Below are 18,148 nucleotides of genomic sequence, written 5' to 3' on the forward strand. Positions count from 1 at the left end.
ACAGGAGTGGACTCCTGGCCGTGTTGCTGAGATGCACAGCTGTTGCGCAGGGCACAGAGCTTTTCTAGAGTCTGAGGTTGGTAATGCACCTTCTCCTGCCACCTGAAACTCTGCTGCTAGAAATGGGAGGGAAGAGAGAGGGGCAAAGTCGGCCAGGGCGGCCAGGAGGCAGACACCAAACCCGAGCTGGGAGCCATGTGTTGCCAGGACCCCAGTGGCCCCTGCTGAGCTCCTTCATTGGTTCTGACCAGGACAAGGAAATGGGGCTCAGTCTCTTAAGAAGTCTTCCTTGGCTAGCTCCAAACCCAGGAGGGTCCCCAGTCCCTTGGAAGAGGATGCAGTGGCTCACACTTGCCTGGACATGCTGCCTTCCCAGGGGTCACATCCATATGAGACAAATTCACATGGGACAGGTGGCCCCAGAGCAAAACGCTTTCTAAGGAAGTATCTAAGAAGAAGCTCAAGGCCTTCCCTGAAGGGCTGGCCTCACGCGAGAATCCCGCCCTCGCCAGACCCGGTGTCAAATCCTTCATGTGGGAGACAGGTCTGTGCCCCATGCCCTACCACAGGTATTTGGACAAGCACGAAGCTCCATCTGCTGCTGTCACACCTGGCAGCCATTTAAGAGGAGCCATGGCCTGCCTGGGGTGTCCCTCTATGGGGGATCTGTTCAGGCTGTGACATCCACCACCTCCCCACTCTATATAACTCAGGGCCACGTTCCCTACAAAACATCCCACCCCCCCCACACACATACAGTGTGATTAAAGTAAAATTCCATCATATAAATATCTCCATCAAGGAACCATACAGGGAAGACCCAAGTAGCCGTTGGGAACAGACTAGAGTGTTAGTTTTTTAAACAGAGGCATAAATAACTGTACACAAGGCAGTTAAACACACAGTGCCGCAACAGCACCACCTGGTGGTCACTTGAAGTGGTGCACTCAGCAGCGGGTTCCATCTTTCACCCACTTGCCAGGTCTAGCACTGAAGATTTCGTCACCAAGGGACCAGGGAGGCCCCAGCTTGAGAGAGGAGGCTCCGATCAATCCAGGGTGCTACTTGGTAGGAGGTCAAGTAAAGGGCTTGATGGGGAACGAGATGAGAAATAAGACATGACGCTGGGGGATATCACTTTCCTCCATCTCCCCAGGCCCTGTGACCTCAGATAATGCAGAGCTGGCTCCTTGGTTAAGTTCTGTGCCGGCAGCTTTAACCCCTCCTGTGGGCCGTCAGAGGGCTGACATCTGCAGGCTCCAGGGCTGCGCTGCCGCCTTGTCCGCTTGTAGGTAAATACAGCACCAAAGGTATCTTCATGAAAGCACTTCTGGCTCTCAGGTGGAAACAGAGACCAACGTGTCAAGTCCAGGCTGGGATGAGCCCCTGGGGCTGCCCAGCTTCCCTGTCACGTGGACCTTCATGAGCCATCTGTCTTCCCAACTGTCATACTTAGATTGTGCTGGAATCTGGTTTAGAGCCTAACCCCACTCAGCACCTGCTCTGGAGCCGGCCCTCTAACCATCTCCAAAGCTTTACTTGGCATTCCCATGTCCTGCCCAGCGCTCACCCCCCACCCAAGAAGTGTGAACTCCAGGAAGTGTGAGCTCCGAGATAAATACGTTTGGGAAACGCTGTGTCCTTGCTTTGCTCCCAGCCTTGAAGGGTCCTGACGCACAGCAGCAGGTTGAAGCCCCCCAGAAGCCTTGTAGTAAAGCAACGTGCTTGCCTTGGCTTAACTAAGCATGTCCCAGGCTATTCGACCTTGGAACCTTTTTGATGCCAAATATCTACTGACCCATTCAACCCATTTGGGGAAATGCCTGTTATCTCCTCACTGTCCTTCCAACACGCCAGCTCAACTCCCACCCCCGGCCTTTGTACCTGCTGCCCCTCCAGAGCAGCCCCGAGTGTTTCCTTCAGTATCCACGGGGCTCCTCCTCGCTATCTCGGGTTTATTCTCAGACACCGCCTTCCAGCTCTGCCTTCCCTGGCCGCCTATTTACAATTACACTCCCCAGCGTTTCCTGGGCTGTTTCCTGCTGTTTTTCTCTGAAGCACTACACCTCTTTCTTTTGGGTTTGTCAGCCCCAGAAGAATGTAAAGAATTTTTGCCTGATTCATTTACTGGTCTCTCCCTAGCACATAGTAGGTGCTCAATAAATGTTCAGTTGAACATATGAATGTGTCTTAGGGAGAGTATGGAAGTGACAGTCACAGGCTTTGGAACCACAGAGAGGCAGACTGAACTCTAGGCTCTCACTGCTGTGGACCCCGTAGGCCCCCTTCCCTCTGAAAAGCAGGGTGCTTCCCTCATAAAGTCCTCGACAGGACTGAATGAAATGCCACATGAAAATCCCTGGCAAGCACTTGGCCCCGTGGAAACCCTTGATAAATATCACTATTATCTTCATCAGTGAAATGCAAGCCCTTGCTGCCGCGGGGATGAGGGTGAGCAGACGCCAGCCTGGGTGTGAATAAGAAGTGTGAGGTTCACACGAGGCTGACGGGGGCAGCCTTGCTCTCCCCTGTGTTCACAGCCTTGCTTTGGCCACACAGATACTTTCTGAAAGGGGGTTTGGGGAGAGGCCAAGGAGACTCTCCTGCCCCCATTCCACAGACGGCAAAATGGAACCCATTCTCCCGACTTCTCAAAGCTGCGACCAGTCCGGGATGTGCAGCGGGGCCTTCTGACAGCCCACCCAGCTCAGATCTCAGCCACTGCTAAGATTCTCTTGGAGTCCAGAACTTTTCTGGGCCTGACTCCCCTGGGTCTACCGGCCACCCCTGGTCCTGGCTCCAGTGGCCTGTGCCTTGGCCAACACCCTCAGCCCACACACCCACTACTATACCTTGAGCTGAAAGAAATAGTCCTCGACCTGCTCCTCATTCAAGTTCAGCTTGGCAGCCACCAGCTGCTTCAGGGTGTGGGCCACATCCCAGGCCATGCGCACATCCCCACAAACATAGAGGTCGCCCGGCTCCTCATGGAGCACACGGAGCACCTCGCTGGCCAGCTGCTGCCGCAGGCTGTCCTGAACATAGACCTGAAACCAGAGGAAGTGGTGGGTCCAGTCCCCAGCTGCTGGGGACAAGGCTTGCAAGCAGGCCTGCTGGCCTCAGGGAGGTGGGGAGAGGGCACTCAGGGGTGCGGAGTGAGTCCCCTCCCAGCCAGGACCTTGCACGGGGCCAGGTTCAGGGTGAGGAGGAGCACAGATGCCCCGGGGGCTGGGCTGGGAGTAGAGAGATAAATGCTGGACACAGTCCTGCCCTCGAGGAGCTGACCATGCAGTGGGGCTCCCAGACTGTCCCTGAATTTGCCATGCTTCAAAGAGGCATCAATAAAGGCAGTCCCCCCGCCCAGGGCTCTGCCTACACCCCAGAAAAAGGAGCCTCTCAATGCAGACTGTCCATCAGGTCTCTGCAGGGTACGGATCCCGGGCTTCCCAGTGAGAAGGTCCAGGAGTCAGTTGGGGACTCTCTCCTCCTACTCCACACGGGCTGCCCACTGGCCCCAGCATTGGGCACAGAGCACTGGACCCGAGAGGTGCCCTGATGGGACAAATGTGTGAGGGCTGAGAGTCTGTTCTGACACCCCAGGCTTAGGAGACAAAGAGGCCCTGGGGGCAGCAAAGCCCGTCTGAGGGACGTGGTGGAAGCATCGGCCGCCCTCCAGCCTTTCTGGGCTTGAGCATAGCCAGCCTGGATCACCTCTCCCCGGGCAGTTGTGTGTCCCGGGGGCCTGCTGGGGACTTCAGCAGACTGGGCTCTGGGGTTAACTCGCGTGTGACCTAGGTTAGTCCTGGACCTCTCCGGGCCTGTTGCTTATGCTGTATGACAGGGCGTAACGCTCTTCACAGCATCACTCTGATGGTTGTGAACTACCTGCATTTTAGAGCTCAGGAGCTGAAGGCTCAGTGAGGCGAGAGGCCCTTGTGGACCCAGGGCTCACCCTGGAGCCTGTGCGTGTAATGCTTCACCTGCTTTTAGGCTGCATTTACCTTGGGCTTGCCAGGCAGGCGGGAATAGACGTGTGCACCGCATGCAGCACCCGCTTCCGGGTCATCTCCAGCATCTCCTCGCGGTAGGTGGCGGTCCTCACCTGGGCGGCAGCACCAGAAGACCAGGGTTCTGCGGCCTCCCGGCACTACTACCAGGAGTCCCGGGTTGTTGTTACCAAGTTGGCCACCAGAGAGCGCCAGAGCGTCAAGTCCAACTGGAATTCTCACTTCACTCCCACAAGTATCCTAGCTAATTAATAGCATTAGCCCCATTTTACAGATGAGGAAACTGAGGGCCAAGGCATTCAGATCACTCATCCATAGTCACACAACTGAAAGTGCGGATGTAGAATTCCCTCAGCCTATCAGAGGTCAAAAGCAGGGACTTTCCCGTTACCTCCACTCCCGGGAGAGGGAGCCCCGGCTCCAATGCTGGAGACCGGACGGTGGCCGCTCTCACCCACAGAGGCCCGCACAGGGAGGCAAACTTGGGAGTCCTTCCCTTCAGAGACGTACAGGAACCGTTTGTGGGGCTGCAGTTCTGCTTCTAGGCAGGCACTGCCGCCTGGTGCCCCTCCCACCTGGGAAGCCTCCAGCCTTACCCTTGTGCTGGGAGTCATGGAGCCGCTGCTGCCAGAAACTGCGGAAGGGGGCGATGTCTGTGCCAGGCCCGACCAGGATGCAAGGATGGGAGGGGTCCTCGGGGAGCTGAAGAGGACAGGAGAAGAGGGGGCTAGTCCTCAGACACCCCGGGCCCACACACACACACACTGGGTGGCTGGGGAGCTGGGCCTGTGGGGGGCGGTCGTGAGGGGTTGGAGAGGACAGGCAGCTGCTATTTGATTTCCCACGTCCTGCAGGCTGCTTCACCTCTGTCCAGCCACCAGCACCTCCCCCAGGTCCTTCTGAAAAAGGGCCAAGCTCACTGGACTCTGGGCCCCTCCAGCACTGCTGTCATCGTTGTCCCTGCTAGAGACAGCCACAGCAGTGTGACCCCAGTGTCTTCTTTATGAGCCAAGGGGCCCCGAGGGACACCAAAACCTCAGATCCCTCCCTTTCCTCCCGGAATCCCCAGGGATCGGCTGCCCCACAGGGGACAGAGCGGAAGCGGTGCTTACTTTCGTATAAAGCAGGGCATTGGGTCTCGGGGCTTCAGGCTGTTGAGCCATGTGCTGCAGACGCCGTGGTGCAGGGGACCCTGGCCATCCGCAACGATAACACAAAGTGACCAACGTCCCCCACTGCCCATGCGCAAACTGTACCAGCTGCTCCGCCCACACCACGGCCTCCTTGGACGCCCCCACTCAGGCACTCTCAGGACTCAATGAGCAGCTGTTTGTCCTCCTGGTTCTGAGCGCCACCCTCTGAGAGCGCAGAGCTGAGGAAGGTTGAAAGGGACTTAGAGAGGCTGCAAGCTGCTCCTTCTGCCAATGCGGAAACCGAGTCCCGGAGAGGAAAAGTGACTTGGACAAGGTCACTCAGGTCGTGGCGGAATCAGGTGGACAGCTCAGGTTCCCTGACTCCTACTCCAGTGCTCCTTCCAAAGACTTTCTCCAGGAGCACCCCCAGCTCACCTCTGAGCTCCACTGACAGCAGCATGAAGTGACCCCTCGGGGTGGCCACTGCTGTGTGCGCTCATGAGCGTGGCCCTTGCTGGCAGCAACCCTGGGTGGTGGATGAGCTCCGTGCATTTCAGCCTGCTCTGGGCCTCGCTTTCCTTCTCAGTGGCCCCTCCTGGGCTTGTAGAAACCCAGGAGGTCTCTCTGGGTTCTGTTCCCCTTACAGTGGCCCAGCACTTGAAGGAGGCCTCCCACCAACTGCAGAGGTCCCCCTGGTTTTCCTCGGGATTGAATCTTGCTCTCACAGGACATGTCGGCCTCTCCTCTCCTGGTCTGGGTGGGTGTTCTCTAGCAGGGCAAACAGTCTCTGGCCAGTTTTTATAAACTGTGTTTTTGCTTCCTAGAGGACAGATGACTCAGAAGTGTGGGCAGCTCCCAGCTTTGCCAACCCAGGCAACTCTCAGTTACAGAGGGCAGGGCAGGGGGCAGAGGCCAGTGGTGGAGCCGAGACCACCTGGACAAGACCACGTGGCCTCCCGCTCTGTGGCAGCATAAACCGGTCCCCTGCCACCCCGGCCCACTTCACTTCCCTCGGTGACCCTGACCTTTCCTTCTTGGCTTCAGCACAATGAGAATCATGTAATTATTTCTAAGCCTATCTCTCCACTGCTGCCTCTAGATGCTCCCTGAGGGCAGGGCTGATGTCTTCTGTATTTCCCCACCCACCCTGGTACTGAGCATGGGAGGTTTGAAATAAACCATCACTAAATGAGCTCAGTGAGGGAATGAACAATCAATGCAGAATCTCCCCTGCATTCAGGCTGCACGATCAGGAAGACTGAGGACCACTGGCCTCCCACCAAGGGTTGGGTGCTCTCCACGTCTGATCTCATTAAATTGTCCCGAGTAGTGGGACAGTGGAGTGGTGAAGGCTTGGACTCAGCAGTTGGACTACCCAGGTCCGAATCTCAGCTCTCCACTTACTAACAGTGTGACTTTCTGTGCCACCTGTAAAATGCACACAGTACATACCCCACATAGTAACTGATCATATACAGACAGAAGGCTTGGTTTAGTGCCTGGTTCCTAGAGATCTCTCCCACACACCTCCTATTACCATAAACAACTCTGGGGTGTGGGTGTTGCCTCCCTCCTTGAACTGATGAGGGAGCTGAAGCTGAGTTGATGAACACATGCCCAATAAGAGGGGGAGCACGAATGCTCCAGAGCCTCCTTCCTGGGCTCTCCTCGGGTGTGGGACATCACCACAGCCACAGTCAGGTGGATCTTTGTGGGCGTGTGATCCAGGGAGGAGCTCATGGAGTAGAACCTGGGCTTCAGAATGGGGAGCCGGGAGAGCAGGAAGCCAGTAGACACCCACAGGGATGGGAACTCCTCCAGCACCTCCAGGAACGTGGGGCTATTGGTGAACTTCCACTTGGTGTACTCTGAGAGCAAGTGGAGGGTGACGTGAGTGACTCAGGGAGCCTGCCCCGCTTTGGGGAAAAGGCTGACACAACCCAGTATTCATTCATTCCTCCACTCACTCAACAAACAAGTCCATGTGCCAGGCACTGTCCAGGGTGCTGAGACTACCAAGCTTGAGAAGAAATAGTTCCTGTCCTGGAGGAACTCAGTCCAGTACATTTATCTAACTTATGTGACCTCCACTATCGGCAACTCGTGGACAGGGGTCAAATTTTTGTTGCAACTTAATTTGGGGCAAGGCTTTGGAACCAATCAGACCTAGGTTTAAACCTTGGCTAGGTGTCCTCACTGCTATGGAATCTCGTCCCAATTACTTATGCTTTGTGAAACAAGGATAGCATTGCCTGCCTTGTGGGGATGTTATGGGAATTAAATGAGAAAGTATGTGCCAAGTTAGTACATTGCAGCCACAAAATAATGGTGGTGGAGGTAGTTGGAATCGATATAATTAGCTATAATGATGATGATAATAATGACAACCAGTGCCTTTTGCAGACTTGGAACCAGACGGTTGCAGGTGAGTTAATGCATTCTCTCATTAACTTATTAATTCAGCTGTCTGTCTGTCACTCTGTCCATAATGCCCATTTATCCATTCATCCACACCATCCATCCCCCAATACATCTTAAGTGACAAATTTATTCCAGTTTTGGGGAAAGCAAAGATGGATAAGAACGGCTCCCCTTTCTAGCTAATATTCAAGGCAGTGCACTTGGGTTGCATCCTGCAGACACTTGGAAAAACCCAGTTCATTCAACATAGTTGTGTTGTGTTACATGGGACAGCGGATGATGCCTGGCTTCCCACCAGCCTTTGACAGGTCTCACTTTGGGAACCTGGGTGGATCCCTCTTGGGAGTTAAAGACCAGCTCTGGGCTCTGGCTCCCCACATGCTGGGACCCTCCACATATCCCCTGCCCACCAGCCCTGATCTTCACCTGGCACACGGCCTCCAGCCTGTGTCTCTCAGGCTCTTCTATGGCCACCTGGGCCAACTTTTGGAGCAGCAGCTGGGCTGGGGGGTGGTGATATCCAGGAAGTAGGTGAGGACTTGGCTGAGTGAGCAGCGGGGCAGCCTCTTGTCACTGAACCGGTAGCTGCCTGGACGGGGAAGGAAGGTGTCAGGATGGAAAAGGGGCCCCATTTGGGATTCTCAGAAGGTAGCGAGGCCCCCAGGGCAGACACCCCCTATTCTCCAGCTGCAGGGGAAAAGAGGCTCTGAAGTCCTGGCTCTATGAGCAAAAGGCAGGAAGGAGGTGGCGCACAGAGAAAGGATTGCCAGGAAAGGCTGATCACCAGCCCCCCAAGGGGCACTAAGTTGGCGTGGTCCTGATGAACTAACCATGTCCTTCCCTGGCCCAGACCTGAACTTCAGCAAGACACCTACTGGCGATCTACAGACTCACAATGAGTAAATCCACCAAAGACTAATGGATACCTCACAGGCCAGTTGTTCACTCAGAGAAAAGCCCATGACTGCAGTCCCCTGGGTGCTGTACCAAGAGGTGCTGGGTGAGCAGAAGATGAGCCCAAAGGCAAGTCCCAGGGGGTAGCATGCAGGGCAGTCACAGCACAGACCCTGGGGCCAGAAGACATGGGTTCAAACCCTGGCTCCCCACTTTCGAGGTGACTGAAGCCTCTGGGCCTTGGGTTCCCTCCATGTGAAACAGATCTGATACCAAAACCTATCTTGCTGGGTTGGCATGAGCGCTGAATGAAATCATGCATATAATAGTTGGTGCTGTGGCCAGGTGTGGTAGCTCACACCTGTAATCCCAGCACTTTGGGAGGCTAAGGTGGGTGGATCACAAGGTCAGGCATTCAGGACCAGCCTGGTTGACATAGGAAACCTCGTCTCTAATAATAATACAAAAATTAGGTGGGTGTGGTGGTGGGCACCTATAATCCCAGCTACTCCGGAGGCTGAGGCAGGATAATCGCTTGAACCTGGAAGGCAGAAGTTGCAGTGAGCCGAGATCATGCCACTGCACTCCAGCTTGGGCGACAGTGCAAGACTATGTCCAAAAAAAAAAAGAGTTGGTGCTGTGCCTGGTAAACAGGCTCCCTAAATATTAAGTAAAAATATGAGCATGACATTATTTCCATTCGACCAGGGTCCTGATGAACCACATCCATCACCCTGCAGTCACAAGGACATGTCTCCTCGTCCTCACTTTCTCCTGGATGGTGGGGACACTGCCAGGCTCTGCCTCTCTGATCCCACTTTTTTTTTTTTTTTTTTTTGAGACAGAGTCTCGCTCTGCCGCCCAGGCTGGAGTGCAGTGGCGTAATCTTGGCTCACTGCAAGCTCCGCCTCCCGGGTTCACGCCATTCTCCTGCCTCAGCCTCCCGAGTAGCTGGGACTACAGGCGCCCGCCACCTCGCCCGGCTAGTTTTTTTGTATTTTTTAGTAGAGACGGGGTTTCACTGTGTCAGCCAGGATGGTCTCGATCTCCTGACCTCGTGATCCGCCCGTCTCGGCCTCCCAAAGTGCTGGGATTACAGGCTTGAGCCATGATCCCACTTTTTAAAAATTTTTTTGAGATGGAGTCTCTGTCACCCAGGCTGGAGTGCAGTGGGGCAATCTCAGCTCATTGCAACCTCCTCCTCCCAGATTCAAGTGATTCTTGTGCCTCAGCCTCCCAAGGGGCTGGGATTACAGGTGTGCACCACCATGCCCAACTAATTTATTTTTTATTTTTAGTAAAGATGGGGTTTTGCCCTGTTGGCCAGGCTGCTCTCAAACTCTTGACCTCAAGTGATCCACCAGTTTTGGCTTCCCAAAGTACTGGGAATACAGACGTGAGCCACCACGCCTGGCTGATGCCACTTTCTGACTTTGGTCACTGCATTGAGGGAGATACACTGGCGGTGTCATTATCACTGGAGAAAGTAAGGCCAGGGAGCCATGCCTGTGCCTGGGACTGTTTCCACAGCTGCTTTCACATAAGATTTTGGCAGCCCACCCTCTCAGCAGGAAGGACAGGGATGGTTGTCACCGGCAGGCCCAGGCCTAGCCCCTCAGTCAGGTGGGGTGGCTGGAGGATGCCAGGCAGCACTGGCTCCCCGGCCCAGGGCTCACTGCTCTCGTCCAGGGCCTCCAGGCGCACTGTCTGGTGGGGTGCGGGGCTGTCCACCACTTGCTCCAGGATGCCTTGGACCAGGGCCGGCTGGTTGCCTGGACAAACCCCAAGGTGCTTCCCTGGCAGGTAGTTCAGGCCTTGGCCCTCCTCACAAGAGAATTCCACCAGGATGGTGGTGTGGCTGGGAAAGGAAAAAGAAGCCTCAGGTGGGCCATGTGCCCTGGCTCATACCTGTAATCCCAGCACTTTGGGAGGCCAAGGTGGGCAGATCACTTGAGGTCAGGAGTTCAAAACCAGACTGGCCAACACAGTGAAAGCCCTTCTCTACCAAAAATACAAAAATTAGCTGGGCATGGTGGCAGGCACCTCTAATCCCAGCTACTCCAGAGGCTGAGACAGGAGAATGGCTTGAGCCCAGGAGGCAGAGGTTGCAGTGAGCCAAGATCACGCCACTGCACTCCAGCCTGGGTGACTGAGTGAGACTCCATCTCAAAAAATAAAAATAAAAAAAGAAGCTTCAGGTGATGTTGCAGAATTTCTTCCAGGGCTCCCTGATGGGCAGGCAGGATTCCCCAGGAAATGTGCCCTCCTTTCATTTTCCTGGCTGGTTCCACAAGCCTGGGCCACCACCCTGAGCTTGGGATGAGGCAGTCCCACAGGCAGGGGTGCTTGAGAGGGCCCTGGGAGCTTCCCTCTGGGGAGGAGGGGGCCCACCCCTTCCCAGTAGCCCTCTGAGTCCCCCCAGTGCTCGGCCACAGCCTCCGCCTGGAGAAAGCATCCCCCTTGGAGACACGTGGACATCAGAAGAAACCTTTCCTTGTTGCCAGGACAAACCCTGTTCTTATTAGAACCAAGGCCAGTTTTCCTAATGCACGCGGGGAGGACCGCAAAGATCAATGAAACCTGCAGATAATCCACAAGGCTCGTTTCCCAGAGCTGGGAAATTTCCTTCCCTGCCAACACTTTTCCTGAAAGTTCTTCAGAATGAGTCAAACAGTTTAAGTCTGTCTTGCACTCTTCTGTTAGTGAAAGAGTTCAATGAGGAAGGAGAGGAAGTGGAGCAGATGCTTAGTGTCCAAGCTGGAAAAGTGGCCCGTGGTTAACCAAGAGTAGATGTAAAAGCACAGGTGGCCGCGGGTTACCAGGTGGGCCGGTCCTACTGACAGTGCGGCTGCTAATGCCAGCAGATGCTCCTCTCCTCTGCCTTCAACGACTGATTTCTTCTGGCCTTTCATTCATTAAAATAAAATGGACAGAGCATCACCCGAGAAGCCCTGCACTTTCCCTTACCTGGATGTCGGACTCTGTAGGTTCTGCCGAGATTTGAGCCTCATGGTGAACACGTTCTTGGCGTGCACGTTGCTGAGGGCTGCGAAGGACACAGAGACGGTGAAATGGCAAAGTGGCTCTGGAGCGTGGGTGGCGGAAGCCCCCACATGTCTGAGTCAGTGACACCTGGACACTACCCTTGGGGCATGCTGCTGAGGTGGCCGTTGGGGTTTTCTTTACTTTCCTTTTATTCCACTGTTTCTGAATCACAAATAAAGATCCTTGGTCTCATACAGGGCAGCTGTGTTGCTTCCAGGTGTTGGGAAATTCAATTTAGTTACCTAAAATGAAAAGCCCCAGACATCTCCATGGCTTGGGACCCACAGGAGAGCATCGTTGACACTGGGGAAATCTTAAATATGTAGAAACCTGCAGGACTATCTTAGTCAGGGCACAGGGCACAGCACCCCGGGGTGCAGAGCGGAGAGTTCACCACTACAGCCTGGAATCGCCTCTGCGACGCCTTCTTCACGACCCTTGGCTGCCTTTGCGGCTGGAAGGCGGGGGCTCAGACCCCAACACGGCCACAGGCTGGCAACGTGCTTCACCTCCCTGAACTGCAATTTCTCCTTCTGTGCCTTTCTCCCAGGAGGAGTGTCCAGGCTCACTTAGTCCATGTGGGCCAGGAGCCCCGCACAGTGCCCGGCACACAGTAGGCCCTCGGCAGATGCTGTCCCCTTCTCTCTCCACCACCCTCCTGGGGTTCCCTCCTGAAACAGCCTCCCTCAGCGCCTTGAGTCTTGCACCCTAACAGGCTCTTGCATGCAGTGAGAGGGAGGCGCCCAGGCCAGCTGTCTCTGTTCAGAAGGAGACCCGGGGGTCTCCTTGACCGTGGGCTCAGGGCTCAGACTCCAACACAAATAAGCCCTGTGTGCTGCCGAGAAGCAGGTACCTTTGCTGAGGTCCAAAGGCTGTGAGTCCTGCACGAGCCTGTAGTGGTGTGGGTCCCAGGTCACACTGGAGGTGTAGAGCTTGGGGATCTGAATGTGCTGTTTGCCTCGGACATCAAACGTCTCACAGGCTGCCTGGAAGAAGGTGGAGCAGACTGGGGTTAATGGTCAGCAGCAGCAGCATCCGCACCACCGGGGCTACCACTTTTTAGGCCCTTACCATGGACCAAACACTGAGCCGTGGGCTTCATGTAAGTTCTAAGCACACTTACCTAATAGGGTGACAGCAAGGACTCAAAGAGGTGCCTGGGCTTGGCACATAGTAGCTATTGCTACTATTATAAATATTGCTTTGTTTTTGTTTTGAGACAGGGTCTCACTGTGTCACCCAGGCTGGAGTACAGTGGTGCCATCATAGCTCACTGAAGCCTCAGCCTCCCCGTGTTCACGCAATCCTTCCACCTCAGCCTCCTGAGTAGCTGAGACTACAGGTGTGCACCACCAAGCCCAGTCAACTTTCTGTATTTTCAGTAGACACTGGTTTTGCCATGTTGCCCAGGCTGGTTTCAAATTCTGGGACTCAAGTGATCTGTCCACCTCAGCCTCCCAAAGGGCTGGGATTACAGGCAGGCGCCACTGTGCCCCGCCATTATGAATGCCAATGTTGACATCATCTTGTTGTATCCTCATGCCCACACTGGGAGAGGTCTGATTGTCCCCTTTTCGTGTTGTGAAACCACATGGAGGAGGCCCGGGCTTTGGAACCAAGCCCGCCCCGACGCACACTGTTGCTCCTAAGCACCACTGCTGAGTGATGCACTGCATGAGTGACGAGTTACCTAAATTACTGGAGCCAACCATTGCAATAAAGAGCTGTGGAGATACTGAGTGGATCCAAAGTGCATCCGCCACTGTGTGGTGCCTGTGCCCAGGCTCTCTATGGCCGAACAGACACAGTAGTTAAGAGGTGACCTAGGTAGTCAGTGGGGCAAAGATGTTAAACTAGAAGCTCCCTAAGGGCAGGGGGGGATCTGTGCCTCCTCTTCCAGAGTGGTGTGCACAGGTTGGAGCTCTTCTGGGGGGCTGAGGGAGAGCAGCAGTGACCTGCGCCCTCAGGCCCGTGGCCCTGGCCCATGTCTGGGACCACATCTACAGGACCAGGGGCAGAGGTCATGCACCCAGGATGCCCAGCACAGATGTCCTAGGCATGAATGCTCCCTGTCATGTCCCTGCTGTGGAGGAGCTCTGGCTGGGAACCGACCTTGAAGTTTTGCACGGCCCTGCTGAGGAAGGCATCCTCCTGCCCACTGAGCTCATCCTCTTCCCACGTCAGGGTGAGCTGAGAGGCCCCCAGGTGGGACAGCTTCTGGTTGAAGTCATAAGCAAAGGCGCAGAACTGAGGGTACCTGCTGGAGCTGAGGACAAACACGGCATACCTGCCCGAGGACACACACAGATTCATGTCCCATGCAAGCAGCACCTGGCACCCAGCACCTAGCACCAACAGCCTGGAGGGCCAGCCCCAGACTCTCCCCCTCCAGCTGGAGCATGGAGTTGCAGCCCCTTCCAGTCCTCCCAACCCCCCAGCCTTGTCACCAACTCCTATGACCACCCCATGCTTGGCCTGAAGACCTGTGAGAGGGACTGGGTTTCCGTGGCTTGACCCGTGACACACTCCGAGGGCAAACCTCTGAGCCAGGGTCCCTCTGTGCCTGGTCAGCTCTGAGAAGACCCCGTGTCTACACCCAGTTCCTTCCCCTGAGCCAGATTTTGGGTCCTCAGGGCAGGGTTAGAAGGTATAGGAGGAGGAGGGAAAAAGCTTTACCTGAATTTGTTGGTGAGCTCTTTCAGCATGAAGAGCGATTTCTTCAGTTTCTAGAAACAGAGGAAATGACAGAGTTCTCAGGTCAGGATGAATAAAAACACTGTTTTTTCCTTTCCTTGGGAAACCTGGCCACAGCAGGCAGGAGAAGGTTCACGGCCCACAGTGGAAGTTGGTTTACGTGTGGGGCCACCTGGCCAAGGACCTGGTTGTCAGCTGACAAGTTTAGCTTGTCTCTCACTTCAGCTAAACTGTAGCAACTCGTGTGGGCCCTGCCCCTTGGTGGGAGACCCAGAACAGCCTGGCCTCCTCCCATCCAGCCCTGGCAGAGGGGGCCTGCCTTATAGCAGGGCATCTCCAGAGGGCCTCCTAATGGGCCGTGATTCTCTTCTGGTTTGGAACCTGGTAGAAGCAACAGCAATTGGTCCTATAGTCTCTGAAATCAGGCGGGCTCTCCAGGAACCCAAGACGATCCCAGGAGGTGTGTGACCCAGCAGAACTAGCGTCAAATCCCATGGTGAGTATTTACTCCCTTTTCATAATTTATTTTTTAGTTCTTCCCCTTCAATTGCATTTTCATTCTTCTGAGCACTGGAGAGACAGTCTCGAATTGGTGCTAATAGACCTTTAATACCTCTCTCATTGCCTATCACTCTTTAAAAAACAAAGAAAGAGCAGGCCTTGGTCAGGGAATAGTATCTAGCTAAAATTCATTAACTTCATTTTGTTTTTATTGAATTTGTGTTTTGCTGCTTTCTATTTGTGAGAGTGATACAAGTTTCCTTTAAATGTGAATTTGTAAATACAAACAGGTAGGTCATTCACAGAAATATATTAAATATATCATAGGAAAGGTGGCCCTCCCATATGGCAATAATTATGATGGAGGCCAGCAAATGACCTGAGTGACCCAGATGGCCTGAGCACTGACTCCCAAATGCCCTCTGTAGGACGTGCTGCATTCCCCAGACCCTTTCCTTGGTCCTCCCACACCCTACCATCCTCTAGACCAACCAAACCTCAGGCCACCCACCTCTCCATTGCTGGCGCAGTCTCCATTCCCAGATGTGCTGGTCACCACTAACAACAGCTATGCCTCATCTAGGCAGCTCCTCCAGCCTGTACTTGTCCATGCAGAGAACCTGGACGGTACCCAGGTGGACATCAGCCCTCAGCTCCCAGTAGATGCTCTGGCCTTCCTCCCACACCTCTCTCAGACCAGGGCTCCTGTGCTCATCTGCCTCTTCCAGTGCCTGGCACAGGTGTGGCATGGAGGAGGTGACTGAACGGATTTGAACACATCATCCTCGATTCTCCTTCCCTGCTCAAGCCCTGAAACTAACCCATCAGGAAGCCCTGGATGCTCTGCCTCTAAAACACTGCCTATCCTATGTCTAAACTCCTCTCATCACGTCCACTGCTATTTGCAATTCTGTGTGTGTGGAAATATTTCCACAAAATTGGAATGAGCAGGTCACAGCGGCACCTGGAGGGAATGGCCGGGGAAATGTGCCCTCGCCTTGCTGTTCTATCCGGGCCCACCCAGCCGAGGATGGGGGACCTGCCACCACCCGCCTGGCAGTTCCGGACTCCTGGGAGCTGGCAGGGGAGCACCCAAGAGTGTTTTCAGCAACCTAGCTGACCTGGTCATCAGTCAGTCCCACCTTGGCCTAGGCCTCTACGTGGCATAGATCACAGCTCATCCCTTCGTGGCATTACACTGGCCTGTGCCCTGTCCTCAGGGTCACATCCGTCTCCCAGAAGCCGTGCGACCCTGGAAAACCCATCAAACTGTCTAACAGTCAGGTTCCTCCTCTGTGCATTGATAATGACTTTGATGCCTGGTTTGCAGGGTGCTAGGAGGGTAGAGGGAGGTGTACGCTGGAGAGCTCCTCGAGGGCAAGGCCTGGCTCTGTGTCACTCACTGTCAGATTTACAGCCCGGGGCTGGCCCAGCATGTGGCCACTATTCCCTAAGAATTGGATTTGCTTCATCAGTGCTGAAGGCAGGGGATAGAGCTTAGACAGACCCGCTGTGTCCTGTCTCCTTTATCTGCAGCTTACTCATTCTTGCCCCTTTCACATGCACCCTGCAGAGCAGGTGTTCACTGAGCTTCCACAAAATTCACTAGAGCAGCTGATGGATATTGAGGCCTGAGGTCACCTGCCTGGGTCTCTGGAGTCCTCAGGGTCTCCCTGTGGCCCCCGTGGTCTGACACTGAGGACACACCTGTAGTTTGCTGATCCCAGAGGGAGGGGTATGTGCCACCTGGGGTGGGGAAGATGTTGGGGCATGGCAGGTGGCTCCTGGGACTGCCCCCCAGGGTTCAGATAGGCTGGGGGTTTCCTGCCACACACCCTCATCCAGGGCTGTTGGGCCTGGGATACAGCCCCTAGTCAGAACTCAGGTGGGAGGGGCCTTGGCTGTCACCCAGCTCCCTTGCCACTTTACATGGGGACCTGTCTCCACAGTGGGTGACTGGGCCCGGACGTGGGTCACCCTCAGCCCTCCTGGGCTGCTCAGTCCATGCCAGGACTGGCTGTTCCCACACCTGGCTGAACTCTTGGCTCTGGCTCTGGGCCCGGGGTCCCCCCTGTGCCCTCTCCCTGAATGCTCTGGGGGTCAGAGACACTGATTCCCTCGTCTCCCTGGCTCAAGCCTTGTTGTCCTGGCACCCTTGGAGGGGTCTGCAGGAATCAGGGGCCTCTGCTGCTCTCTGAGGCTGTCAGTGCTCACAGGGAGGGGTGGGGGCTCCCACAAATGGGTCTGACTCCTCCAGTGCCTTTGAGGGCCCTGTGAGGGGAAGAGAGGGCCACCGTGGAAAGTGGGAGGGGACTTGTTGGAGGGTCTTGCCCACATGCCCCTCCTGCGTGCACAGCACGTCCAGTACACTGAGCGCCTGCCCTGAGGACCGGTGGGTCTACTGTACATTCTTAGAGTCCGGGAGGAAGAGGAGGAAGAAAAGGTGAAGAGGAAGGTCCAGGTAGTAGGGTTGGGGGTCCTGGGCACTCCTTCACTATTGACTGCCCCAGAGGGTAACTCGGGTGGGGACCTGGTACTGGAGTCCACCTCGGGGTGGCAGGTCCCCATGCTTCCTTGTTAGTTTCTTCATAGAAGTCCGAAGGTGTTTCAGAACAGGATCATCGTCCAGGGCCCAGGTATGAAATAACTGGTCCTGAAAACCTGCCCACAGGCCAGACCTGGACGTCTTCATGAGGCGATCTAGAGACAAGGTGGGCATAAGGCCAGAAGAGTTCCCTGGGAGAGGTCAGAGCCCACAACCCATGGCCACTTCGGTCTCCCACTGGGCAATGCCGGATCCTTTCGTGGCCACTCCAGGGGTCCAGATATATACAGAAGGCTGTGGCTAGGGGGGTAGCCTGGGCAAAAAAGTGCTCACCACACTCCCGACTTTCATCTGCATCATGTAGGGAATGGGCTTGGTGTCATTGTGCACTGCTCCAGCCCTCCCGGACAGACCTCCCTCTGGGCCAGAACAGAGGATCATGAGGACAGTGTGAGGAAGCTGCCCTCGGGACAGTCAGGGTCTGACCCTAGTGCTCCCCAGGCCCCACTGGCCACACGTGGACTTACTCCTCTGAACCTTAAAGGCAATGCTTGTTATTGCCATCAACACCTGTTCCCCTTCCAGCAAATACATGTCCCACAGGTGCAGGGTGAGCCCAAGAGAGATCTGTGGTGACAGCAGGCACGGGAGAACCTGGCCCTTCCAGGCCGCGGCTGGTGGCTCAAGCTGCGCCCATTGGGGCTTCAGTCCTCAGAGTCAGTGACCTTCCCCATGAGGGTCACCTGACCCCTCCAGGACACTGGGTCAGACAAGGTCTTGCAGCTCCTCATGGCGGGCACTCATTTCAGTGGGGAGGTGGCTTCTGGAGAGAGGGGCTTGCCCAGGGCTTGATGCTTCCCTGAGACCTCCTAAGTCAGGTCCTGGCCCAGTCCACCCATGAGCCACTA

General features: G+C 55.3%; 1 protein-coding gene across 1 annotated transcript; it reads right to left on the bottom strand.

The window, feature by feature from the left end:
• Positions 1-766: 766 nt before the first annotated feature.
• LOC102121432 (nitric oxide synthase, inducible) lies at positions 767-17,834 on the bottom strand. Its single transcript, XM_065532193.2, is given in 22 exon segments — positions 767-1,285; positions 1,288-1,336; positions 2,853-3,047; positions 4,002-4,030; positions 4,033-4,090; positions 4,092-4,150; positions 4,604-4,734; positions 5,120-5,209; positions 6,810-7,008; positions 7,972-8,073; positions 8,076-8,150; positions 10,132-10,313; positions 11,423-11,501; positions 12,354-12,486; positions 13,613-13,787; positions 14,177-14,226; positions 15,207-15,284; positions 15,286-15,426; positions 16,054-16,172; positions 16,849-16,966; positions 17,574-17,659; positions 17,768-17,834. Coding segments are annotated over 22 exon segments (2,265 nt in total). The 3' UTR covers positions 767-1,235.
• Between the last annotated feature and the right edge of the window lie 314 nt (positions 17,835-18,148).

The sequence above is a fragment of the Macaca fascicularis genome, chromosome 16, assembly GCF_037993035.2.
Source record: "Macaca fascicularis isolate 582-1 chromosome 16, T2T-MFA8v1.1".
Taxonomy (NCBI): domain Eukaryota; kingdom Metazoa; phylum Chordata; class Mammalia; order Primates; family Cercopithecidae; genus Macaca; species Macaca fascicularis.